This window comes from Pagrus major, chromosome 15 (genome assembly GCF_040436345.1).
Source record: "Pagrus major chromosome 15, Pma_NU_1.0".
NCBI classification, from domain to species: Eukaryota; Metazoa; Chordata; class Actinopteri; order Spariformes; family Sparidae; genus Pagrus; species Pagrus major.
Window position 1 is genome coordinate 15,532,689 of NC_133229.1, and position 27,272 is coordinate 15,559,960.

General features: G+C 40.5%; 4 protein-coding genes and 1 long non-coding RNA gene across 5 annotated transcripts; 1 reads left to right on the forward strand and 4 right to left on the reverse strand.

The window, feature by feature from the left end:
* Positions 1-1,654: 1,654 nt before the first annotated feature.
* On the reverse strand, positions 1,655-6,442 carry cacul1 (CDK2 associated cullin domain 1). Its single transcript, XM_073482333.1, has 8 exons — positions 5,998-6,442; positions 5,715-5,841; positions 5,501-5,603; positions 5,317-5,412; positions 5,072-5,174; positions 4,750-4,839; positions 4,388-4,526; positions 1,655-4,308 (listed from the first exon to the last, which is right to left on the reverse strand). Exons 1-8 carry the CDS (start codon positions 6,317-6,319, stop codon positions 4,269-4,271), a joined length of 1,020 nt encoding a protein of 339 aa, XP_073338434.1. The 5' UTR covers positions 6,320-6,442; the 3' UTR covers positions 1,655-4,268.
* A 1,004-nt stretch (positions 6,443-7,446) lies between these two features.
* On the reverse strand, positions 7,447-13,483 carry sirt1 (sirtuin 1). The gene is made up of 9 exons (XM_073481688.1): positions 12,796-13,483; positions 12,189-12,311; positions 11,818-12,053; positions 11,560-11,712; positions 11,073-11,220; positions 10,904-10,983; positions 9,330-9,516; positions 8,690-9,217; positions 7,447-8,498 (listed from the first exon to the last, which is right to left on the reverse strand). The coding sequence occupies exons 1-9, from the start codon at positions 13,142-13,144 to the stop codon at positions 8,209-8,211; spliced, it is 2,094 nt and encodes a 697-aa protein (XP_073337789.1). The 5' UTR covers positions 13,145-13,483; the 3' UTR covers positions 7,447-8,208.
* A 104-nt stretch (positions 13,484-13,587) lies between these two features.
* On the forward strand, positions 13,588-18,784 carry dnajc12 (DnaJ (Hsp40) homolog, subfamily C, member 12). Its single transcript, XM_073481689.1, has 5 exons — positions 13,588-14,024; positions 14,860-14,938; positions 15,273-15,412; positions 15,495-15,639; positions 18,011-18,784. The coding sequence occupies exons 1-5, from the start codon at positions 13,947-13,949 to the stop codon at positions 18,091-18,093; spliced, it is 525 nt and encodes a 174-aa protein (XP_073337790.1). The 5' UTR covers positions 13,588-13,946; the 3' UTR covers positions 18,094-18,784.
* A 1,504-nt stretch (positions 18,785-20,288) lies between these two features.
* LOC141009577 (uncharacterized) lies at positions 20,289-21,212 on the reverse strand. The gene is made up of 3 exons (XR_012180146.1): positions 21,180-21,212; positions 21,005-21,073; positions 20,289-20,436 (listed from the first exon to the last, which is right to left on the reverse strand). It is a non-coding gene; the product is annotated as an uncharacterized lncRNA (long non-coding RNA).
* A 3,559-nt stretch (positions 21,213-24,771) lies between these two features.
* Positions 24,772-26,623, reverse strand: LOC141008891 (THAP domain-containing protein 6-like). Its single transcript, XM_073481246.1, has 5 exons — positions 26,544-26,623; positions 25,813-26,005; positions 25,541-25,654; positions 25,044-25,254; positions 24,772-24,929 (listed from the first exon to the last, which is right to left on the reverse strand). Exons 1-5 carry the CDS (start codon positions 26,621-26,623, stop codon positions 24,772-24,774), a joined length of 756 nt encoding a protein of 251 aa, XP_073337347.1.
* Between the last annotated feature and the right edge of the window lie 649 nt (positions 26,624-27,272).

Consider the following 27,272-nt stretch of genomic DNA (forward strand, 5'->3'; position numbering starts at 1 on the left):
TGTCCACCTTCTTAAATGTTAAGAATTACCGCTTGTCATTGTCTTTTTTGATAGGAAAATAAACATCTGATGAGAAGGAGTCTAGACATTGTTTTTGAGGAAAATCCTGAATAGTATACCTTTAATGGCAGCCCTAACAAGCACTGTAAAGTATGCACAACTTGCAGTAAACAGGATGAAACATGCACAGACCTTTAAATGACTCTTAAGTCATTTAACTTAAGGAGGAATATCTTGTTTTGATCCTTTTCAAATTTAACAGCTACATCCGATACATAGTAAAGACTTGGTGAAAACATACTGATATGTGCCTGAGCTATAACTCATATTAATAATACTCTCAATGTTATGTTAAAACGATCCCTTGTGAAATATTTGGTGCAGAGATAGCACATGAATACAGAGACTGTAGTTAAAAGCAGGGGATACGTGGTAAAAATAGCTATTTATTTTAGCCTAATTTCAGCCTCGACAGGGTATCAGGTTCAAGCACTGATACCAGATCTGGTGGGATACAGACAGGCTTTTTCGCCCGTCCACCTCAGACCGACGTGTATATAATGTTTAGTCTTTGCACAAGTTTTTGCCTCTCGGTGGGGGCAAGTTATTAAATACAGACATGAGATAGGGCACACACATGCTACTGACACTCAAATCTGCGCAATTAAGAGACGCAGCAATGCCCTTCCAACAGACCTGAGGCTGCAGCTGTTGTGTACATTAATCCTTTGCAAACAGGCTCCAAGCCCACCAAGTCATATCTAATAATAGCGAGGGGTCGGTTTACATGAAGAAAATCAACAAAAAAAAAGCAGTGCCCCTCATCCGACGTGCCCTTGTTATCCTGATTTTGATCAGCCACAACAATCATCAATTTACACAAATAGAAGTGTAATTATCATAAATGGGACACTCCTGACACAGTCACAGTCCACACAGGTGAACAGACCCCTGGCTCAAAACAGCAGCACACATCCAGGCAGGTTAACATAATTCAATTAAACATTCAAACAGAAATAGATTCAAGCCTGTCTGAGGATCATTGTCAGATTTTCTGAGGCTCTACACAGCACATGAGGCCTATGCCAAAAAACAGGACACTGTGTACAACAATTAAATTAGGGGGGTGGTGTGTTTTACCTTCAGAATAAACCCAGCTGGCCCCTGTGAAAGACTGGTAAATCCTCCTCAGAGTGCACCTGTGCTCAAAGAGGGAGATTCCGGTCTTCTGGTTGCTGCCACCTGGGTAAACCTTGGACACAAGCAGCTGCCCACCCTTCCCGGTTTTATCGCACAGAGTTAACCTTGGAGTTTACAGGAAAATATGGAGCCGAGTAGCTAGGGTAACTTGTCACCAGTACAAGTAGCAACATTTGTGAGTGCTCTAGTCGCAGGTTATTTTGGGGAGGCCTGGCCCATGTGTCTGGGTGGCGTCCCCGCTCATTGGCCGGGGGGAGCATGCTGTAAAGGGATTCCTCCTCCAGTGGTCCGTCACAGACCTCCATCCTACAGAATTAGAAGCCCCTTGTTAAGCCTCCCACACACTAATGTTAACCCAGCAGATTATCAGCAATAATCAATTTCAAAGCACTGTAGTTGTGTGATACACTGTAAGAAAATGCAGGTGGTAAAACATCTGGTAGTGGCTTGTGACTGGATTTAAGGATTTTATTGGTTTTTAGGAAGAAAAAACATTTCCTTGGAACATTTCGGAAACAGCAATTCAGCCAAAGAGAGTTTTATTCACAGTTGTTTGAACAAGGATATTTTTTGCAGCGTGTTAGAGAAAAAGGTGACAATCTCAGCAAATGAACATAGTACATCTGGCGTTTGGCATCTGCAGTGACTCTTATTTTCTTCTACTTAATTAAGTTTATGCCTACTTAACAAACTAAAATTTTAAATCTTGAATAGTAGAAACCAAAATCATCTGTGTCCCATATTTAATGAAATTAGTTTATTTGAAAGACGATGAGAACCACTTCCAGGACCCATAGACAGAAAGGAAAAGCAAGCCTGAGCATCTATTTACACTTAAAACAGTGTAAGACCTTATATCAAATACTTCTATTCAAGTGAATCATTTAACAAAAATGCATCTGTGACAAAAGCTAGTGTGCACTGACCACTATCCAAAGAAAACATTTACATCATGAACAGGCTATACATGTTAGGAACCTTTAATGCTCAAAAGAGACAGCTCACCCCCAAATCAAAAATACATATTTTCCTCTTACCTGTGGTGCCATTTCTCCATCTAGATTATTTTGGTTTGAGTTGTCTGGCAATTATAACACTGTGCAGAAAGGAAGCACGTATGTTAGGCTTTCTGTGGTAGTTGGTGTTAGCGATCTTTTATGATGTTAGGGCAAACAACAATTACATTGAAACTGATAATGTTAATGAAGAAAAAGGAGTTGGTTACCTCACTGAGAAGTTGGAGGACCCTATTGCCTGCAGCACTTCATTCAACAGCTCCTTTATTACTCCCACAACTCTTTAAAACGACTCCCAGACATATTTCAAACTGATCCTCTGTCAACAAATGCTGAACATGGCCGTTGTTTTGCTCTGTAGATGCATTTTTGATGAATGATAGTAGAAAACGCTAAACTCACTGAACATAATGCATTTCCTGTGACTAGCCTATTTCGTGATTAAAGTTTAATTTAATGCTTTTAATGTGAAGCTGCAGTAGTAGGAAATCTTCAGTGCAATTATCAGTAAATTAATACAGCTCTCTACATATGGTGGCTGTCTTTTTTTTTTTGTAATGTCAGTGTAATTGCTAAAACCAGTGCTGCCATGAGTTTATTAGTGGTGGTAACATATTCATGAACATGGTACATCTACTCATGGATCAGAGGCTTGTGCTTTTTACAGCAAAGGATGTAACAATAATAGCATCCTCCTCAGCTGGGCTGTAATGGTAGCTAGCTTAGTTAGCTAGCCACTCTTCCATGAGTACCTACATACAAACTGCTCATTACAAGGTCTGTGGATTATCTTAGGCAAGCGGGTCATGAGTTCTGGAAAGAGACATTGCTGTTTCAAGTTTTTCAGAAAGATTTTTTGGCACTTTGAGCACCACAAGTCAAGTACTATCTAGTTCCATTATGTTCCAGAGAAGGCAGACATCTCTACAGCCAATATCTCTAAAACTTTGCAAGTCACACCACAACAATCTAGATAGATAACTAGCACTACAGGTAAAAGGAAAAATATGTATTTTTGACTTGAGGGTGAACAGTCCCTTTAAGTATGCCCGACTCGGGTCAAACAATTGCATATCGTTTGCTTCGTAAAAATCAATGAAGCGTCACGTTGGATATATTTACAGTTAAGGGATGATTTAGGTAAGTTGTCAAACAATCTGAAGTAATATTAGGAAATTGTCAAATACCATTTTGTGGTTGACTCAGCTTTCTGCCAGTAACAGTGTAATGTCCCACATGGCAACCCTACACACAAGGCTACAACAGACAAGTGATATATTTAAAGTTAGAATTTGACTCGAGTGGAACAAATAAACAGGTCAAATGAAGTTAAAAACTTGTTAGTATAAAAAAATGAAATGGCTCAGTGACTCAGACAGCATACAACACTGACAATGTCAAGAGGAAAAAAAAAAAACAAGTACTGCAAATCCTCTTTGGCGTAACAGGAAAATACAATCCGGTTTACCAACACAGTAAAGGCAACATGAAGGGAATCAGAGTTGAGGTCAATGACTTAGTTCCCCTTGTTCTCATTTGTTTCCACACTCATTTGTGTTGAGTGAAGCCGCTGGGTTACAGACACAGTGGGTGAAACTGAGGGATTCGTAGTAATATCACATGGACAGTATTATTAGCAGCAATAGAAAGTCTTGACTAGCCCAGTCTATCAAAAAAGACACTTCCATGTTAAAGGTTAGGAATGAAAGACCCATCATCAGCCTATCCCTCGGTAGGATATCCGAACAGAACAGCCACCATGAAGGCACTCTTCAAATGAGGAGAGCGTGAGGAAAACCATCTCAGCACACGCAAATACTGAAGCTGGGTGCATCATAACCACTGAGGAAAGCACCATTATGGAAGTCTGTGTGCTTTTTTTTAAGTGCAGTTAGATTAAGTTTCTGCCCAACATCAAGCTCTCTTTGTTGTTCACAGTGTTTTGTGACCTTGAGTCGTGGGAGATGAAACTGACACATTGTCCACATTGTACCTAGTGCAGTGAGCCAACTTGTGATAAAGATGCGGGAGGCACTGTAACAGTTCTGCAAGTCAGGAGTCATCGCTGGCCCGTTTGCGTGACTGGTCACCACTGGAAAACAAAAACACGCCACATCAGTGATTTCAAGTTTAGTGCAGTGCAAAGCATTGCAAAGCCTCAGAAAACTTACCGTGGAAATCCGTTCATGGAGAGCTCCATCTGCAACTTCTGGTCATGAGCGGCGTAGTCAGGCAGCAGAGACTCCACAGCAGGAGGGTTGATTTGGGGAATAAACCCAGAGAAGAGAGCTGGGGCTAACTGGGCCCAATCTGAAAGAGGAAACCAAAGACCTATGAAACGTGTAGTGACTCTTATGCTGGACAGGGATTTCACGATTTAAAATATCCCATTCTGAATGCTGCTAAACTAATATGTCTGTTTCTTTTGCTGTAGTGGAGGCAATAAGATTTCATTAGCTTGCGGCAGAGATACACCTAAATAACAACATTTGAACAGTTGTACATACAAGAGCTTTCTGGCAACAGATCTCACCTGGTCGGAGGCTGTAGAGGCCTTTAACCACACTGGCCATTGTAGATGGCTGCACTTGAAAGGGCATGGAATGAGCTTTGATGAGAAGAGCTGAACAAGAGAAAATAAATCATTAAAAACATATTTTAGAGGTCAACTGTGTTAGAAAGGAACAAAGTCTTCTGTAGGTGCTTTCCAGGATGGGAGACGAAAATCGGCACTGGATTTGGACAAAGAAAGAACTATTTTAACCAAATATAGGTGACAACTTTTGTTACCGATTCACAATTACACAATTTTCAAATACTATTACAGCAAGCAGGGCTTCAAATGAAGTACTCACGCATCAGCGTGTTCACATGTTTTTCTGCGACGTGATCAGCAAACAGCTTCATCAGATCCTCTCTTAGGTCTCTGTTCAGTTTTGACTCGATGTAGAACTTGTTCTGCAAACATTCGAAATGTAAAATTAATGTGAGTGACACCCTGGTACGAGGCCACGCTTGACTGCACAGAATGTGTTGTTAAAGTCACTTAAGTTCTATGTTTTCTTTGACAAAAAAAAGGACTTGAGAAAAAGATATCTACCAAGTACATAAATACAGGAACTATGCATTGGAGAGAGGCTGTGTATTGTGTCAGCGCAACGTTGAAGGTCTCAATGAAGCTCTCAGGTGGGCTGGCCTGGAAAACAATAACACAAGTGTTAGTCAGTTTTACAGTTTCTGCATGTACTGTATATAATTATCCCTTTGGATTTGGATGTGCTTACTTGTAGATGGGTGGAAACTTGTTGCAGATGATTTGTTATTTTTAATGTCAAATCATTGTAGAGCAGCTCAGAGTGCTGCTGACAAACACACTTGTAGACATAACTAGGTGGGGAAACACAAAAGGGGAAAGCCAGCATGTCAGGTCAACAAAGATTACCAGTGACTTACATGGGACAGCGCGGGTGTGTGTTTTTTCAACACCCCCTGTCTTACCTGTATATCTGTGCATAAGAAACAGAGATGTGGTCTGTCGTGTTCTGGATCAGCAGACGATCAATCGCCTTCTCTAGGTTTGGCCAGTGATTTTTCCGGTAGTCTTCTACAGCCATTGCATTCAGAACTGAGAGGAAAGAGGAGAGCTAGTCAGCTTTGAAATGCCCCGTTGTACCAATAGCACCAGCCTTCACACGTTGGTAATGTGGCAGCAGGCCGAGCTGCTGAGTGGCTACAGGATGTCAGGCCCTGCTGTCACACTGCCTGCCTTCAGTCAACTTACGGAACTTGGAAGTAGAATCGAGGGTGAATTTTCCCTCGACAGCGGCCGGCGGTGCCGTGCAGTCGGTCTCGCTGACTTCGCTGCTATCGCTGCCAGAATCCGAGTCCATGAACTTTGACCCTGCCGCTCCACCCGACCACACTTTCCCTCGTCGTGTCCCCGGTTCTTCTCCCGGCACCGGCAGAGAGACGGGCTGCGGGACCGTCGTTGCATCCGACAGCTGGCTACTGAGATACGTGCGGACTTTGCTGCTACTGCTCGCACAATAGTTGTGGTTATGGTCGTCTTTAATGTTCAAACTATCATCTTCCATGGCCTCCATTTTCACCACCGGTACTGTGTGCTGAAGCAAGGCGTCCCTACATGAACATTTTAGATACGAAATAAGGATAAAGACAGAAACTGTCGGGCGTCTTTGGTTGTGTCCATCTCGGTTTTGCTGTTGTTGACTGAATTTTTTTTTACGACAGGTCGTATCGACGGACAGCAGCCGAGAGAAAACTGGGAAATGTAGTTCTGAAGACTTTGGCTGACCAGAGAAAATTCCTGGGCGAAATTTATGAAAACCTTAATAAACCTGACCGTGTAGATAATCTTTAAGGAATTAATATTAACGAACTGATCGTTAATTGATTAGCTTAATTTAAAAAGGGAAACTTAGTATCCCGCACTGCGCATGCGCATAGGAGGAATGCCGAGCGACAGTCTTCCACACTTCGGACTTTTTCGACAATCTAATAACGTTTAATCCTTTCATACCACCTTTATTTACCTTATTGCTTTTATGAGGACGTTTCTCAGATATTAACACTGTAATGTAAACCCCTACTCGTCGTCTCTTGCAGAAATCGTCTCAGTCTAGTCACAAACTCTCTGAAAGCCCAGGGTGAGCTTACAGGCGCTAGGGGGCGCAATACTCACGTCTGCACCATCACATCGAGGCTGTTAGGTGAAAAACTGTCTGGACTATGCATCAAATAACAAAAATGACTGGTCATTGTTCATTCTTTTTTGTTTTTACTGAGAACCCCAGAAGAGATACCTATAAGGATGTAAAAAATCGTATTTCCTCCAAATGTAAACAAAACATTACCTTGGAAAAAGTAATTATTGAGAATTATGTTGGTGTAGACATTTGCCATCAATCACATCGCCTCAAATATGTCAATTTTCAAACACTTAAATCTATACAGGCAGGCAGCAGACTCCTCTGTATAATCATAGAAACTGTTATAACTTTATATTCTATGAAAAGTGACATGGGCAACAAAAGCTGATGAAAAAAGTGCCATTTTTCAATGTGAACTCATTGAATATTTGTCTATGACTTAATCTTACAATTTACTATAACTTTGCACAGAGAAAAACTATCCTCTAGTCTTAGATGAGTATTTCTTGCATCAGAGTATAAAAATAAGAGGCTTGACCATAAAAAGTAGCTGCCACATGTCAGAGGAAACACCTTGTCAATAGTTATATTTTTTTTCAAGATTTAAATGACAGGTTAAACATACAAAGCTTTTGAAGACAACATAGGAGCGTGTCGATCAAGTGTTCTTTGGTCTAAAATTAAAGAGTACTGTTCCTTATTTCTAGCATTTACCCTCATGAAAGGGCAGAGCTAAACTTTATATATTGCAAGTTAGACAATGCATTCAAGTAAACCATTTGAAGATTTATGTATGTGTCTGAAACTCATAGTACCCACTATTTAGCAGGCAGTAGACTTACATATTTACATGTTTCCCAACGGCAACATGAACCAACTCTAAACACATCATGAGACCACAACTGACATCACAAGATGAACTGAGACAATTGATGTCTTTGCTTGTAATCACTATAATTTAGGAATTAAAGCTTAATCTAGTGTTGCATTCGTGGTACGTCGCAGTAGATGAAAGCATCAGCTACATTTCTGAAAATGTGAATGCAAAATGAGATGAGCACATGGAAAGAAATTTAAAAAACAAAAAACTACTGCATTCTATTTAGTAAGTAGTATACAGTATGAGGTTTCAGACACAATGCATGTGACCAAACTGGGCACAGAACAAAAAAAAGAAACTTGCTGCATATTCACACAAAGTTGTCACGCAATTTCAACTTTATGAAAAATAATAGTAAGGTTGATGAGTCAAAAATATACGAAACATATATATATATATATAAAAAAGACAATTAGTGCTTTGTCGACTGGGTACTTTACATTTAAAGGTGTGTGGTGCTCTGAGTCTGTTCAGAAGTATTGTCTGTCTGCACACTTGATGTGCCCTCATTGGCCGAAGTGTGTTGTATTGTTTCTCTGAGGCATGTCTCGCCATCAGCTGCTAGAACGCCAGCTTCTTCCGGCTCGCTGTCTTCTTCCACCCCATCTGCGCTGCATTCAGACTCGTCACTGTCACTCCCACAAGAGCTCGAAGTCTCATCTTCAGAGTCAGAGTAAACCTCTGCACCGTGGAAGATGTAGTGATTTGGTGCTTGAAACAGGTACTGGCCTGCTGTGGGAACAAATACAAACATTTTACTGCGCTGAAATCAAAATCTGGAGAAAAGCTTTAATTAATGGGATGAATGGATTAGCACCTGTGTTTTAACACACCCATGTCCCACCATCTAATTAATCAAAACTTATTTGTTAATTGTACTGTAGTAAAGAGTGCTGTTCTTTCTACCATGGTCTAAAGCTTACTCTCAAGGCGTTTGCTGATTGGACTTCTGTTGATTCGACTCATCCAGCATCGTCTACGGAACTCAAGGTTGGAGGTTTGGCTCTTTACGTCAGCGGCTTCCTCTTTTGGTGCGTCTTCTGCAGATAACTCTGAAGACTCGGCCGTTTCTTCCCTGGGACTCTGAGCATTTGGACAAGGCTCTGGAGGTGTTACATTATTATCAGCGGTCTCTGTGACATTCGGACTTTCTGTCTCCTCTGAAGGCTTTGTTACTAAGTCTGTGCTGTGTTGCTTCTGCTCCTCCTGAGCTGCATCGCTGGACGCAGGCAAGGCCTCACTTGGTGGCTGTTCTGGTAACCGAGGGGGTTTCTCTGTGATTTCATTGAGTCTTACAGTGTTGTAGCAGAGCTGCTCAAAGTCTGCACCCAACCGATGACAGAGCTCGTTGACAATGACATCACAATCGCCAAGTAGCTCCACGTCAAAGTTAAGGTGAGGCAGCTGCTCCCTGTTGATCAGGACCTGAGGCACTTCATGAGGAATGGAGTCTGGATGAGATGAAGAGAAAACAGGTAAGTATTGTTTGTTTGGATTTACTGCAAGAACAATAGAAACATACTGGTTATTGCATGGCTATTACAATACAAGAAAAAAACATACTTGGGATAAGGGCAACTGGTCGGACTTTAAGTGAAGAGCCAATGACAATCAAGAGGTCCACCTCGTCTTTGTCCTGCTTCATGGCTCTGTGGAACATTTCTGGAAGATTCTCTCCAAAGAAGACGATGTCAGGTTTCATGATTGCCAGGGGAATATCACCTGGACACCGTGAACAACGAGGGACAACCTGCAGGACGAATATATGTTATTAGCATTTTAACAAAACATTTGTGTTAAATTTTATCTTTAGATAGGGGCTGCATGTATATAATAACTGTAATAACAGTATTAACCGATGTCCTCAAAGTAGGCAGCTGCACCATCCTGATTTATTGTACATGGATGAATGGTGCAAAATCTTATGGGAAAGGAGTTTATGAAAGGCATGTTTCATTATGATTACTCTGCCTGGGGGTATCACTACAGTGATAGTTTGTGCTGAAGCTAAAAAAAAAAAATCACATCTTTAACATGTTCATGACAAATTACAAAAAATAAAATAAGAAAGACAATAAATCAATACACATTACCCGAGTGGTATCTAGTTTAGCAAATCATTTTGGTGTTGAATCCAGAGGATTTCAGAAATCTGCTGCTGCTAATTTGGATAAACAAGACCACCGAAACTGCTTGCCTAATCCTGACAGCCTCGTGTCATTAGAGCATTGCAGTTTTTTTTTCATAGTTCATGAGTAAAATTCTTTTTTCATAACAATGGCTCCATTCCAGCAAATAATACAATGCAATTCAGCAATTAATAATCGTTATTTGTTGTGTCTGCTGTTAGAAGGGTCAAATCAATCTTTAGTTTCCCTCCCACCCCTGTACTGCTCAAGTTTTGGAAACCAGTGCTGACACAAAGTATAAGAGATACACAGGATTTGTTGAGGAGTATTTTCACGCAGTAACCATGAAACTCTGAATATTGTTACTGTTGGACAACAGTTTGTTGTTCATTATCATTGACATTGTTGCAGGTGTCGCTTAATACATACAAAAGTGTGTATAATAGGCAGTGATGGAATGTAATTGCAAATGCAATTTGCCTGAGTTCTGTTCTTAAGTACAATTTTTTGCTACTTTATACTTAAACTCTATTACATTTGGAAGCAAATATTGTACTTTTACTCCACTGTGTTTAAATTTATTTATTTTATCGTAATTTGGATTCAAAACAAAAAACAAAACATTGATTACAATAGTAACAAAAATGCTGAATATTGGATAACTGACAAAGATGGTAATCGGTCGACCTGTAGTATACAGTATATACACATACATGTAAATTTGTATGCAATTTACTTTTACTGCCAGAAAATGACTTTTGATACTTAAGCAGATTTAATATCAGATACTTTAAGACTTTAAGCACTATTAGTAGAGGTGACTTTAAATTTAACCAAAGTAATATTTTACCACGATGTCTTTACTTTTACTCAAGTATGATTCTTGGGTACTTTTTTACAACACTGGTAATAGGCTTCAGGAGTTATGGGAAACACTTAAATAAAATCGCAGTGTCCATTAGTGCTGGTAAATGTGTAATCTTGGATCAGTTTGTAATGAATACATACCTGGTTAAAGATGTCTTCCCTTATGGCCTCACAACCCACTTTGTGTTTACAAATGAGACAGGACGCAGTTGCAAACGAACCTGAAATAAAAAGTTATTAATGATGTTTTGTCATGGAAAGAACTATATGAAAAAATAACCAAGACCCATCTTTTAGCTGTATCACTTACCATGACACTGGATAATCCGCTGAACTCCCGCCACTTGTTCTAATGTATCAATGTTTTGTGTGTAATTGCGCAGCAGCTTCCCCTGCTTATCCAGCATAGATATGAATCGGTGACAGGGTGAAGGCTGGAACTGACCAGGGTAGATCTCCTGTAACAACGAAGACATAATCAGAGCTTGTGGACTAAAACCAAACCTTGATATATTCATGCATGTCACCCCTGTAATGGCTTGTCTTTACCATTCACCTGGAAAACTTTTAAAACCTTGTTAACTTTAAAAGCCTGGATAACCAACAAGAACTGGACCTTTTAACGCCAACTTAATGTTTATGTGAACATGTTTAGTTCTGAATGCATTATATACGGAAAGTTTATTATCACATCATACACCAGACATCAGGATCTTAGTTGGGGGTGATCAAACCATTTCTCATGTGTTGTCATCAACACTGATTTGCAGAAAATCATGTGGACACAATGAACAAACCTTAGCAAACTTGAAAAAGGGTCTTGGGTCCCGTCTGAAGTAATCAATGTCAAACATTGCTTGGGGGTCTGGAAGATCAGGAAAGTCGACAGCAAGTCGCGCATAAATTCCATCTCTGGATCGAAAGTCTGGTATTCCACACGAAACTGACACCTACAGGAAAAAAAGAAAAAGCATTCAAACATTCTGACAACAGTATGTGTTCACTCAATGATAATTCAAGTAATACAACTGCATAATACTAATGTACATGCATACCCCAGCACCAGTCAGCACAAGGATCCTTTTGCTCTCCTGGAGTAGTCTGACCACATCTTCTAAGGTGTTGATATCCTTCCGCTTCTTTCTTTTTGGAGGTTCTGAGATGTTGATGATGATCTGCCACAATGTCATATCGTCTAAATCCGGTGGGAGCACAGTCTCAGGCAGCAGATCCCTCAAAATGGTCCTCGGATCAGTCTCTCTGATGTGCTGCTGGATGAAACTGTAGGAACCTGTCCAAGAATATCAACATCTCAGCATGACTTGTATCCTTAAAAGTTAATGCTTCACACTTTCCTTCAAAACTACATAGATTCTTGACAGCTGCAGCAGGCAAGGTCAAATGCTGCTCAGATTCATGGAGTTACCTATTTGCGGTTGAGGAGTCCAGTCGCTGGAGCTTGCATGGGAGGATCTGTCATCTTCCTCGGTGATGTGGTCCGGGGTGACAGCCAGACCATTGGAGGGGAGATCGTCATGTCCAAGAAAATCTGAGCAGAGAAAGTTGGAAGAGAAATTCATGAAACTAGAGATAAGTGGCGTTTATCTCGAATAACGACTGAGATCTGTCACAACCAATGTGCATGGCGGCAAGGTCAGTGAGATAGCGTTCAAGTTAACCTAATTAAGTGAACGTAAGCGGGTCAGAGAGGCAAACTGGCTAACAAATGCTAAGTTGCTATCGAAGTTCAGTGCCGTGAGAAAAGAAGTTAGCGTTAAGTTAAATCGTGAAATCCCAACAATATATGTCACAGACAGCTTCCTCTTTACCTTTGAGCGCCGACTTAAGAAAAGTTAAAGCAGCACACCTCTCAACACCCACAGACCTTCCCTGTGTTTCACGTTAGCTCGCGTCAATTAACTTCTCTTCTGTTTCAAACTCGCCGGTTAAAGTTGGTGAAACAAGCACTGCCCACTCACCACAAAGTCGAGTAAATACATTAAGTTGTGTTAAATGTCCGCTTCTTTACATACCAGCACCCTCCTCAGTTGTCCCGAGCACAGCGCCGTCGTCTAGTTTCACTACTGGTTTGTGCGACTCAGAGACCAGCATTCCCAGTCCATTGTTGTCTCCGCCTAGCGCTGCTGCTGGGGCCTGCTCTACCGCCATCACCGGCTTCGCTTCCTTCTCCGCTGGCTGCGCACAATTCACCGCCGTCTCCCAGCTCTCAGTGGCCCCAGGGAGGCCCGGTAGCTGGTCCGCGTTGGCGACTTTGAATCCGTAGTTAGTCAACGGACTGATTTTCGACCTTTTCGCGGCTGGTTCTTCCATTTCGGAGGCGCCTGAAAAGGCCGTTCCGAGACTGCTCTCTCCGTCCGCCATCTTCAGCCCGCAGAGCCGCTGAGCAGAGCCTTCCTCTCGGACAGCTGGCTCATTTGCATGAGCACGTGACTCGTTCTCCACCAGTAGTCAGGACGGGAACGCCCCTTTTTACGTCACCACATAAAACCATAACAAAATATTGCTGCCTTCAAACTGTCGGATTAATTTTAGCAAAGGTGAGCGCTCATGAATAACTGCAAACAAGTATGCATGAAACGCACACGGAAAACTTTATGATAACAGCATGTGAGCTATGTGAATAAATCCCTTTTATACCTTTTATATTACATGAAGACGTTGCAATTTTAATGAAAACCTTAATTGCATGCCTCTTGCAAATATATTATTTTAATTTTTCCACATATGCCACACGACCTGTGGCCTAGTCATCAAAGACATAATTTGTATCACAGACTAATTTATTATGTTTTCTAATAACCTTCGCCTTTGCCTGGTACCCCGTGAATGCTGGAAATTTCGAGCTGAGTTTGAGTTTCAGTTCGGCACTTGAATGCAGCATGCGTCATACAGTGAAAGGGAGCGCTGACTTTTCCCCAGGAGTCAGTCAGGAGAGATATATCCCTTGATTACTTTAACTATTTGACAGTTTGTCAATTATTCACGCAAAACTAGCTGACCAAATAGTAAAAAAGTTAAGCTTTGAGAATATAGTGAGTGAGTGACCAACAGCAGCAGCAGCAGCAGCGAGGTGGACCCCATCAGCGACTAAGAACCGAACAGCTGTGGTCCAGGATAGCAGAAGCTGCTCCGCTACCAGAAACAACACACAAAACAGATTTTCATGGATGCTGTTTTGAACTGCAAACCAGAGGACTTGGAGGATTACTACGGTTTATTAGGATGTGATGAACTGTCGTCGGTAAGTTGTGGTCTGTGCGTCTGTAAGGATCAGCCTATTTGCTGGGTGATAGCCTCATGGTTGTCTAGATATACAAATCAAAACGCTCTGATTTAAGCGTTCAGAAGTAGAAGGTCACATAAAATGGTGTATGTACGCAAACGACCAGCGAACTGTCAGTTGTTCAACCATAAGATTCATGGACTCTGCTCCAGAGGTTAGTCTGAACCAACAGAGACCTGTTGATGCTTCAGCAAAAGATGTCAGAGGACCTATACGTGCGTCATCCAGCGTCTGATGGTTGCTGCAGCATTTGTCTTCAATAATCCCTTCCTTAACACGCCCACACGTATAATAATACGTATTATAACACAATAAGTTATAGTCTATTCATTATTATTAACATTACATAGTCTTAACAACAGCAATGTGTGGGATTGGTATGCATTTGAAGGCCTCAAAATAAACTGATCATTATCAACTCAGCATAACATAGACCAGCTCAGAAAATCATTTTGTATATTTCCCTTATATATTCAAGATTCAATACTTTATTGCCATATCAACATAATTGAATGGAATTTATCTGGGTGAGCTCACACACACACCGGGAATGAGTGGGAAGTACTCACTCATAAAATCCAAAAATACTCAAAAATACATAAAATACCTTGTGAGTATGATATTGAATTTGTTCTGTGGCCTCATAGTCCCTCACAAATGTGTGCAAATTTGAACGTGTTTCAACACAGCAAGTAATGTCCCTTCAAAACAAAATAAGTGACTTATTCCTGAATTAAATCAACATTTGGATTTGCAAAAGCACACTATGTTTATTTAATCTTCTACCTTGCAGACCGAGCAGATTCTCAACGAATACAAGATCCGAGCCTTGACATGTCACCCAGACAAACACCTAGGCAACCCAGGAGCAGGTAGATATGTGGGCCATTATTGTGACGCATGTGAATACTTTGAAGGGATGTTCAAGAGTAATGTTTAATGAAATATTTTAGCCAGAATCGTGATTAGAAGTCAGGGTGAACCCAACTTTTTTTTTTTATGACCTTTTTAGTGATGTTTGTTCCCAAATTTCAATGTTCATAATTATCCCACACATGATTAATTCCTCTTTCTGATGTTTTGACTTCAAAGCAAATTATGTTAATGGAGAGCTGCTGACAAGTGTATGCAAAGTAGAGGGTATTTAATTCTCCTAATTTTGTGAGCCTAATGTTCCATCTTAGATCTTTTCTTTCTCTCTGGCAGTGGCAGATTTCCAAAAACTGCAAGAAGCCAAAGAGGTTTTATGCAGTGAAACCAAAAGAAAAAACTATGACCTTTGGAGAAGAAGTGGAGTTACTATTCCATTTCATGACTGGCAAGCCTTGAATGACTCCGTAAAAACAGTATGTATTGTCTTTACTCTGGTGTCGATGTTATGTGTATCACTTAGAAAGCCTGGTGATGTATCTGGTCATCTGTTTGCAGTCAATGCACTGGGCCGTGAGAAATAAGAAGGAACCAATGTTGGAGGCCTCAAAAGCAGAAATCCCTGTCACTTCCCAAACAGAGGACCTTCATGCTGCGAAGGACTCACCAGGGATCCCTTCACATGATGCCATGCCATCCTCAAGTAAGCGAATTTCAAAATGTTGTCAAAGTAATGAAAAGTATGGAGACCCAAGTTCTTCTTCAGTGCAAAATACAGCGACTGAAACAGAAAATTAATTAAATATCAAATTAAATGAAAGCAGCCAATTAGGGCATAGAAAACCTGGCTCCTTCAAGCACCTCTAGCATCTTTATGGTTGTAGTTTAGGAACATGATACGACTCTGGGGGACTTGAGGAAAAAATGTGACATTAGTGTCATTAAATATTAAAAAAAGGGACACCTCCCCATTTCTATGAAGTGTTGTGTTTTGCACAGGACAGTTACTTAATGCTCTGAAGGTAAGGTTTTTTATTTATATAGCACTGCTCAGACACAGGACAATTCAAAGTGCTTTACAGGAGCACAAAAAAACATAGAAAATAAGACATTAAGAATTTTAAAATTGCATTTGCTCTGAAGATCGAGAATTGGACAAAAGGTCATCTTTTCTGTTCAGTGCATAATTACACTGTATGTCACATATTTATTTGTAATCTTCAGCTGTAGCAAACATGTTTGTGGGATGCTGTTGTTAGTTTTCTACGGAAGCCCTAAAGGGCCATGCATTCATACATTTTTTTTCCTCCATTTTCCCGTGATAACGAGTTAATTTCATTTGTTTTCTCGAGATCTCGAGTTATTATCTCGAAATAACAACTGCCGTTTTCCTGAGATAACGGGATAACTTTCTCGAGATCTCGAGATAACGAAACTTTGTTTTCCCGAGATAACAATATAATTAATTTGAGATCTTGAGAAAACAAAACAATATTGTAGTATATTAGTAGTGTAGTATAACAATGTCAGAGGAGCAGGAGCATATCGATCACCGCGTCACATATCTTTTCAATCAAGGCCTGACACAGGCTGAAATAGCATTATGCCTTGCTATTACAGATAATATACACATTAGTGTGCGTAATCTAAAAAGACGGTTAGCAAGGCTTCAGCTATATCGGTGGCGCAATCTAAGTGAGCCTGATGTCGTCGTTAACTACATAGCTGACCAGCTATGAGGTCCCAGGCGTTTCCATAATCTCAGGCCTATGATATCACAGTCATTATCTCGAGATCTCAAATTAATTATATCGTTATCTCTGTAAAACAAAGTTTCGTTATCTCGAGATCTCGAGAAAATTATCCCGTTATCTCGGGAAAACGGCAGTTGTTATTTCGAGATAATAACTCGAGATCTCGAGAAAACAAATGAAATTAACTTGTTATCATGGGAAAACAGAGGAAATAAAATGTATGAATGCATGGCCCTTTAGGGCTTCCGTAGTTTTCAGCCATTTCCACAAGTTCTCAGAATCAGTACTACAGGTGTACCAGCAACTTTTCTGTAAATATGTGACTCTTCATTTGGTACAACTCTTAAGCAAGTACCAAGTCATTTTTTATCGGGCAAGTCAAGTCGAGTCTTTATTTGATCCAAGTCAAGCCAAAATTGAAACTCAGAATTTTAATATTTACAATATCAATGAAGTGATAATACAAACTCAGAAATATTTACTTTTTTTCCATAACTGAATAAACAAGCTGTTCTCGGAGAAAAATAAGGTCCTCAATAAGGTCAAGGCAATTCAAACCACAAGTCTTTAACTTCCAAGTCCAAGTTGAGTCTGAACTCTGTCTGTCAATTCAAATTGCAAGTCATCAGAACAGTGACTCGATTCCACATTTCTGCTTTTCGGTTTAAGTCAGCTGGGTTCATACAAAAAACAGCCCCTACTGGATGGCCAGGGTTAGGGATTATAGGTGAAGGTTATTGAAACACCCAGCAGAAACTATGTGCAAAAACTTTAATTGTACAATACTGAATTTCCACAGTGTCAGGATGTCACCTGCTACTCTTCATCTAACCAGCTCATCATCACTGCTTCTTTTTCTATTCCTCTCTTGACATATGTAAAGCAGATTCATCCACAAAATGCAATATATTGTTGTCCATGTGTACAAAATCTATATGACTAGGAATTATATAATAATTGATTAAGTCTTTTATTAAAATGTTGTTCAGTGATGCTCTAAACGGGCTGAAAATGTGAACATTTTGTGTTATAAATCAATTTTTCTGAATCATTGTTTATGATTTGAGAGGTTTTAACTACTGTATTATTATTGTTGTTCTTACAACACTGGTTAAATACATATCTTCTTTATGGAAAAATAATTGTTTTATAGTATGTTTTACATACAAAATGGTAAATATGATCATTACTTACTGTGATACATCAGCAGGTCTGAGCTGTTTATCTTGTTAGTTATTTTCTATTTTTTTTTTATTTTCTATATTTTCTATTTGTTAAATCCTATGAAATTAAACTGACTCTTTATCGTCAATTTTTCAGGTGATTACTGCCATCGACGTTTCCGTTTTGCTGCAGACTCACCATCTACTCTGCTGCAGAGGTTTAGAAATTATGAAATATGAGTAATTGAACAGTTTGATTTTGTTCAAATGTTTGTGTTCACTGTCGTCTTGTTGTCCATGTTCAGTTGGGACCATGTTAACGGTGCTGTCAATTCTTGTGAATAGAGCTGCACCAATGAGTCGAATAAACGATCAGACAATTGAAAGAAAATTAACTGCCAACTATTTTGACAACTAATGAATCGTTTTGAGGCAAACATGTCAAACATTTGCTGGTTCCAGCTTCTTAAATATGAGGATTCGCTGGTTCTTTTGTCATTATGGCAGTAAATGAAGGGTCTTTGGGCTTTGGTTGGTTGGACAAAAGAAGCAATTTGAATTTGTCACTTCGCCAAGCATTTTTCACAATTAAGTAAACATTTAATCGTCAGTCAGGTAATAATTGTCACATTAATTGATAATGAAAATAATCGCTAGTTGCAGCTCTACTTGTGAATATGGTCTGGCTGTCCGTCCTCTACACTTCTTGCATAAACTGGAAATCTCTAATTGTATCTGTTGCTGTCAAATACTTTGTGAAACAAGAGTCAGACAGTTGTATAGTGGTTATGTGATTAATTAATTTTGTTATTGGTCTCACCACACAATGGAGGTCTGAGCATGCCTGATACCTTTAATGCTGTAATGTGTCTTCTTGTGTTGCTGTCATAATCATAATGTTGGAAAAATAAAACTGAAACATGTTGTGTCATTTTTTTGCTTATGTGTATTATTTAATGTGTTCAATGTATTTTAATTGGAGTAAAATCTGGTTTAAATATACCATCAATTAATTATAATTTAAACTGCTGGACACCAGATGTTTGCTACTTCACCGTAAACTCCATTCTCAGTGTATATGTGCACTGGAGGCTTCAAGTGTCTGTACTACACTTTTGCAAGTTAATATTGGACCAAAGTATTTGTGTTGTTACAAATCACTGGATTTTCAATGAGCGCAGCGAAAGCAGATAAGTACGTACATCATTATACATTATGAAGCTCAAACATTCAAATGTAGGGAAAAGTAGATGAAGGTGAAGAAGATGTCAAACCTTTTCCATTCCAACTCACCTTGGGCCTCCTGGTTCATGTCAGGGACTTTCTCAAAAAACACCCCCCAAAAAAATAAAAATAATTCTAAGCCTCACAAACTGCTTATATCTTCAGTTGATTAGGAAATTGGATCTGAACATCTACGAAACCCTGTGGATAATTTGCAAAATGTGTTCAATCAAATGGTTATTGCAGAATGTTTTGCAGTAATCAAATTGATAGCAATAAATCTTTTTTTTCTTCCTGAACAACAATCTTTCATTTTCAAAAATGAATACATCAACAAGTTTTAATTTTCTTGCAACCAGATTCATTCTATCATTAATGTATAGTTCTCTCACATCTAGAGGATTTTTGGTCCTGTGCAAAAAATATAGGATTTTGCCGGCTCCAATGACTTTAAAGGGACACTACGTAGTTTTAGAGAAGAAATTCAAACTCATACTTTTAATATTTACAATATTAATGAGGTAATAATACAAAACTGAATAAACAAGCTGTAGTCAGAGGATTCCTTCTCCAAAAACTACATAGTGCTCCTTTAAGTAAGTGTAGTAAGAAAGCTCATTATGCATGTTAGATTCTTACCCCTTATTGTACTGATTTTTTTTAAAAAGAATTTTATAGTGTACAACTTTGGCACACCTTAAGATCGACAAGTGCGTGAATGAAAAACAAACAGTTCATCGACACAGTCAACTGAACCAGTGGATGGACTTCAGAGAACTGCAATAGTGCTATGTAGACTACAGAGACGAGCTTCCGTCACTAGATGCCGCTGTGGCTTTTGATGACGTCACGTTCACATAAGTTAAATTGCCGATGAGGACTCAGATCTCTCGCCGGGCGTGGTGGCGCGCGCCTGTAATCCAAGTTACTGGGAGGCTGAGGCTGGCGGATCGTTTGAGCTCAGGAGCTCTGCGCTGCAGCGGACTATGCCGATCGGGTGTCCGCACTAAGTTCGGTATCGATATGGTGCTCCTGGGGGAGCCCGGGACCACCAGGTCGTCTAAGGAGGGGTGCACCGGTCCAGGTCGGAAACGGAGCAGGTCAAAGCCCCCGTGCCGCTCAGTAGTGGGTTCGCGCCTGTGAATAGACGCTGTAGTGCAGCCTGAGTAATACAGCGGGACTCAGTCTTTTTGCACTTATGAACTCCAGTATAAAGTTTTAAAACAACACTTGTTTCTTTATTTATACAAAAGTTATATTCAAATCTATTTATTTATTGGCACATGTAAAAGGAGCAATAATGATTAAAACATCTCCTCTAATGATCAGGATACAGCCGGCCTGGCTCCCTCGGGCTTACTGCGAGTGAGAGAGGGGATAGACAAAACAGTGATTTATAACATTACACACACGCACCTGGCAGTTACTATAACACGGCACCTCTTATAGAGCAACCAAACACTGCACACGCTCAAATGCAACTCCTGCCGGTATACACAGCAAACCCCTAAGCCCCTCGAGTTAAGGCAGACTGAGCACGCTTGGAGATGGAAGCCGACTTAACATGGTCAATAGGTGGGAGAGTGGTAAAACAAACAAAACAAAGCAAAAACAAACAAACAAACAAAATAAATGATGGCCCAGCTGAACAGCTCCGCTCTGTGTAACTTAACACGAGGCCATCAAGGAGCACAATCCTGCTCCGCGGTAGCTGCTCAACTGAACACATCAACTAAACCACAAAGAAGAGGAAAAAGGAACAGCAGTCAGGCCATGCACAGCTGTTCCTCATGCACCTACAACACAAAACAAATACTGCTCACAAACAAACATTTAGCAAGCAAGCCATGCAACATACAAGCTATAAAACATCCATCATGCAATATTACAATACAGACAACACATGGAATAAAATTAATTATGTTACCATACGACTGTCACAGGGTGCACACACACTGATCTGACCGACCCTTGTTGGCTCGCTTCCCTCCTGTAACTGTTTCAGTGACAACAAAAATGCAATATGGTCAGCATCAACATATTCACACACACATATGCTGGGGAAACAGTGGACACTTTATTATGCCTAGCAATCAACATACCTCCTGTTCACCAGCTCATTCCTACCCAGAAGCCCAACCTGCTCCGTGTTTTAGTGTATGCGCTGGGCACTTGTTGTGCAGTTTTAACATACAGGAACGGCACCTAACAACTTGAAACACACAACCACACAAATGTACTAATGTCGTGTGCCTCTACATATATTCACAATTTGCCAATTCTCAGTATGGTCTGAAAACTCTAAAAACTTACGATCGGCAGTGCCCTCACACAATCCTCCTCACCAGCCTGCAGCAAATCAGCCGGTGAGGACTTCAGACAGACAGCTGCCTTTCTGCCTGATTAGGGCCTCCTTAAATCTGCCTGTCCGAATTTATAACCCCGCCTCCCTCCAGCGGCTACATATGTAAATACATTATAAAGTGTAAAGAAATAAAACCACTCTATCCCACTTTACTGTCCTCAGATTGTGTTGCACATTTCATTTTTTTTCTTGTTTCATATTGCAGGCTGTGGATGACTCTGGTGTGCCAGGCTTGGATAGGGTCGATTGCTTGGCAGAGTGTCTTGTTGAGCTGAGGAACCAACATTCCCTTGTCCTCTCAAACCAGCAGGTCAGGAGCTTTTATTGTTTTGCTCCATTTCCTCTATGTCTTGTCATGCATGTTCCCACTTGCACGTTTTTGTCTTCTAATGTGCTGTTTTGTTCTCTCTGCTTAGGTGAGCAATATTGTTGCTCTTTGGCAGAACCTGCTGGACTACGACAAGCAGAGGGTGGTGTTCGCTGCCAGGCATCAAAGCAGGCTGGACACAGGGAGGTTCCGTTCTCCTAAAAAGAGACAGGAGTTCACTCCAGGGGTGGAGAGTGTGAAGAGGCATGCTCTGACCACCCCTGCCCCAATTGCCCAGTGGCCAGATTGCTGCCGCCTGCTTGAAATGATCTTCATCATGCTCTGTGCCATCCACCGTAGTCCCAGGAAGAAACAAAGGAAGGGAACAAAGGGTGTGACACAGTCTCTAGATGGGATCTCATCCTGGAGGACTACAGGAAAGTTAGGCGGCGCATCCTGGCCAGTGGGACAGTTAAGATCGAAACTAACCTGCAGCTGGTGGATGTGAGTCACACCACCCTAGTGCAGTGGCATAACAGAAGGGTGAAAAGGCAGGACACCGCAGTGGTCATGCAGGGGCTGGATTTGCCTAGCCGCTTGTCTGTAGCAGCTAGCCCTGTCCTCCCCGCTAATGTGCGCCCTCCGTCTGCACCCCCTTTGCCAGGCCCAGCTCATCAGTACCACCTGCCTGGCAGCACTGTTGGCCAGGCACGGCTGAAGAGGAAAGTTCCGCCTTCAGGTGCAACACAGGCAGCTGTAAACCTGCGTCCGCAGCGTCAGCTGTTCCCTGCTCCAGTCCCGGGCCCTCAACTGACAATGCTGGGTCCCATAATGTCACATGGCCCTGTCCTTTTCACTGTTCCACAGGCCCTGGGTGTCACCCTCTCCTCTGCCCCTGCTCCTGCTCCTGTCCGAAAACTGACCCGCAAAGTGCAGCACAACACGTGCAAGAAATGCGGGCAGTTCCGAATTGCAGAGACCGGACACAGCCAGTACAAAGGCACAGTATACTGCCCCTCTGTAGAGGCTCTTCCAAAGGAGCAGTGGTTGGAAAAAATTAAACACAATCCTAAATGATGACTTTTTGGTATGACATCAGGATGGTTAATTGTCTTTTTTACTGAGTATTTCTAAAACGTGACTAATCTGTTTTAAAATAAAAACAAAAGGGGTTATGTTTTGTGTGAAAAATATTTTTTCAACCAACTAGTAACTGTCAAATACAGTATTATCAGATATTTGTGAAAAATGGCCATCACAGTTTGCCAGAGGCCAAGGTGACTTCTTATTAATGTTTTTAATTAATATTAATATTGTCTCAGTTCTATTCATTCTTCATTGTGAAAGTCTTAATAGTATTGTCTTCAATAAACTCAAGTTTACAAGGGCAACAAGACTACAAGATTTTTAATGTGCATATTATACAACTTAATCCTGCCAAGGCCGGGACTTGAACCGGCACTCCTGTGAACATGGCTTTCTCCTCATTTAAAAAAAAAAAGAAAACAAATTTTACTGCATTTAAAAACACTAACGAAATATACAGTATTTTAAATGCAGCAGGAGTGAGAATGGGGGCTAAATCATTTTGTTTTCATCTCATTTTTTCCCTTTTTCTCTCTTTTTCCTCTCTTTTCTTCTCCCCCCCTTCTTCCCCCTTCTTCCTTTTCTCCCCCCACCCCTAACAGACTATTCTTCCCCAGCTTTGTTTTTTGTTATTTTCTGACCGAATGGTCATAAATGTTATATTTCCATTCGTCACACCGGCTAATTCTATGATTTCGTTGGCGAGTCATGACGTTTTCCAGCAACTTCAGTCATCGTAGCTAGCCGTCGCTAACGTTACTACGTGTAATAGCGTTACAATGAATGGAGACACTCGTGTATAACTATATATTTATATCGTTATAATATTCCGAATATTCTGATTCAAGTAACGTATCATTTAGCTCAACATTTCAATTCGCTGATGACCTGTTTCACGTCTTTCTAGCGGTGGCTAAGTTTAGATAACCAACGTTAACGTTAGCTAACGTCAGTCTTACGGCTACTGTAACTGTACGTTTCCATATTATTACTGCTCTTTGTATTGGTAGCGTTACGTTACGCCAGTGTGTATGTGCTTCAGTAGCACAGTGTATTATTATTACATGATCCCACTCCGTGTATACCTGTTCACGTTCGGTGTTCATTTGTTCTGCTGCTTAGTACACTTGTACAGTATACTGATTTAGCCTACTGTACATGTTAACCGGTCATCTAGCTGCTTAGTTTATGAATGAATTGAAACTACTTTCAAGAAATGACGGACCTTATCAGCCAACCTGAAGCTTACGTATGAAAGCCGTTTATGTCAGCAGATACAGTATAGTCATGTCAGTACAGTATCTGAATGCAAAAACGACAAGATAACGTGACCTCTATTGATCCTACACCAGTAACTTGTTATAGCATCTCAAGAGTCAAAACTAGAGGAAAAGAGTGATTGATTAATTCATTGATACATAAAATCAAAATAAATAAATGTATACATGATATACACCTCTCACTGATAGATATGGCCATGGTTGGATAATTGCACAGGACAAGTGAGCACATCTTTGTAATATAAAGATAAGATGCTGTGTAGCATTAATCAAAAAATAAAGCCTGTAAATGTGGTAATGTGGCCTCATGCTTTACTACCGAGAGTAGCTACAGTGATATATGTTATGTATGATAGGTATTTTGCATAAGACACACGATATATAATATAACACACACACACACACACACACACACACACACACACACACACACACACACACACACAAACACTAATATATGATAGAGAAGCAGAAGCAGATTGTGTACTACTCAGCTATTTTAATAAGTTGAAAAATCAAAGAAACAATCCAGCATCATCTTGTTCAAGCCAGGCTTGTCATCCACCGAACACAGCCACCTGAGAAAATATTGAGAAGTAGCTATTTAACGTATTTGCAACAGTATTTTCCAAAAATTCAATTGAACAACATTGACACTACCTTTGTAATGTATGTGGATGAGGTAGGGGAAAATTTCGAGTCTCTCTGAGGTATTTGTATGCCTTTGGACCATGTAGATGGAATGTGAGGGCAAACTCTCTGTGGTCCTTTGAGTACTCATTGTCCTGCTTTGCCATGAAGTCTATTTGAAGATCTGAAATTGTATGAGGAAAAAATAATAAGTCCCCTTCATATAATAACAAAGGAGTTTAATAAAGAGTGTAAGAATAAGATGTACATGAATTTCAAAGTGCTAACTTCATCTTACCTGAGTAGAAATCAAGCCTCTCATTGAGTTCTTCATCAATGAGGTTCTTTTCCCTCAAATCCCCCAAAAGACTCTTCACTGTGGTCTTTGCCCTCTTCTCTCTAGCCATGGCGTTCTTCTTCTCTCGCTCCAGACTCTCCACTCTTGCTACAGCTTCAGTGAGTCTGGCCTTAAGTGCGGTAGGAGAAGCAGGCAAGACATAGCTATGATCCTAGTAGAAAGAGGGATGAACATGGTTTGAGTGCCGTTTCACTTCACACACATCACTTTGACACAGCTAGAGTATGGCCCACATTCTTTCTTTTAGTCATCACCTGTCAAAGCCACTGCCAGCACTGTGTGTGTGTGTGTGTGTCAGGAATTCATGTTCAACATGTCTTCAATTGTGTGTGTATGGGTTTATTTGTGAGTGTGTTTAATATGAGTGGCAGCAAACAAGAGAGATTTTACTTCGTCTAGGACGATTGTGATATGATGTTTAAAATAGAAATACTCACATCATTAGGCTGAGGTTGTGAGTGTGAGGTTGAAGCTTCCGGGTCATCCTCAGGGGCCACTGACAGGCTCTCTTCAGCTTTTCTGGAAGCAGACGTAGTCCTGCCTTTTTCTGGCTAAAATGAAGAAGCATAATATAAGAAAATATATATAAATACACACACACACACACACACACACACACACACAGGGATACGTATTTCACCCTGCCCTGTTATTGATAACAGAATATTTACATTTATGAATGCTAATAGCCTTATGGTGATACACCTACTCTTTGGAGGTGAACCGGGAAGCTGAAGATGGAGGGAATAACACCATCTCTGAGTCGGACAATCTGTCCTGTCCTGTCAAACTCCTCCTGCTTAAAATGCTCACTGCAGATCACGGATGACTTGCTTGCAGTGAATCCTTCCCTCCTCAAAGCAACTTCCCACTTCTTCCTTAAATCTTTGTCTTTGGGAAACCTTAAAAATAAAAACGGGAGATTTGAGAAAGTCAACACAAAAACATTTTAAGAAGGAGGTCAAGTTTATTTTCTTCCTTCAAATTTCTTAGAGGGTTAGGGTCAACAAAACTCCCATTTTGCTGCTGTTGATAATAAACCAAAGCTGCTGAAATTGTAAGTGAGCTTGTTTGCAAACTATTCTACAGTCAGATGTTCTGTTGTCTGTATTTGTAAGTAAGTGGGGTGGGTATGAGACATGAGAGGTGTCTTACTTTTGTTAGGAAGAAAGAATTACATGTGAATAATACAGCCTGTGTCACCTGTGTAAAATGTGCTGGTCAATGTTATACCAGCAATATTTGCATTATTTCTACAATAGCATTCTTGTGTCAGTTGTAATCTAAGCCTGAGTTATGGAATATAAGATTTATAAAGTCTCAGTTGGCCTAATAGCCGGGTCAACACCGGCTATAAACATAGCCGAGCTTAACGTTTGCCGGCCGGCTAAATTTCGCTGGCGGACATAAATACAGTACAATAATAATGTTGAATCTTACTTGTGAAAAGTAATCCCCCGACCCCTGTTGGCAATCGTCCGCCGATTTGCACAGGAATACGCTGCACAGTGCTCTGGCATCTTGAATTCTCTATGATGTCTATCGGGTAGGATCGGGTAGGGTGACCGGTCCAAGATGGCGGCTGTATTTCTTGCGCCTCAGCAGCCAATGCGGCGTCTACTCTTTATATGTCTATGGTCCCAGCCACTTGAAATTTCAAGTTGGCGGCCATTTTTCAAGATGGCCGCCACCTTAGTAGAGCAGTTAAGTGATGTAATCATTCAGTTGGTGATACACACATGAAAATTTGCATGCGCAGTGTACATGGGTCACTTGACCAGAAAATGCTCATAGCCAATTGAGATTTCGAGATGGCGGACATTTTTCAAGATGGCTGCCACCTTATTGGAGCATTTAGGCTAATACAAGCACGGAAACTGGCGTGAGCCGCCTAATGGATCTTCAAAAGGTCCATTTTCTCATATAAATATTGTTTTTTTAGTAAAGAGGATTTAGAGTCATTTTATGACCTCTAGCACTGATGCATAAAAATACACTTGTGTTGATTTGGTGATTACAGGTAATTTAGACTAGAGTGAATATCTGCACTACCAGGGCACACTGGTGATATATCACTGCTGTTAAACTCAGAGTGGGGTTCAATGTCAGCTAATTGAAAGTTAGTATCCCAAATGTTATCTAATTTACCCCAAATCAGTTAGATAGCCG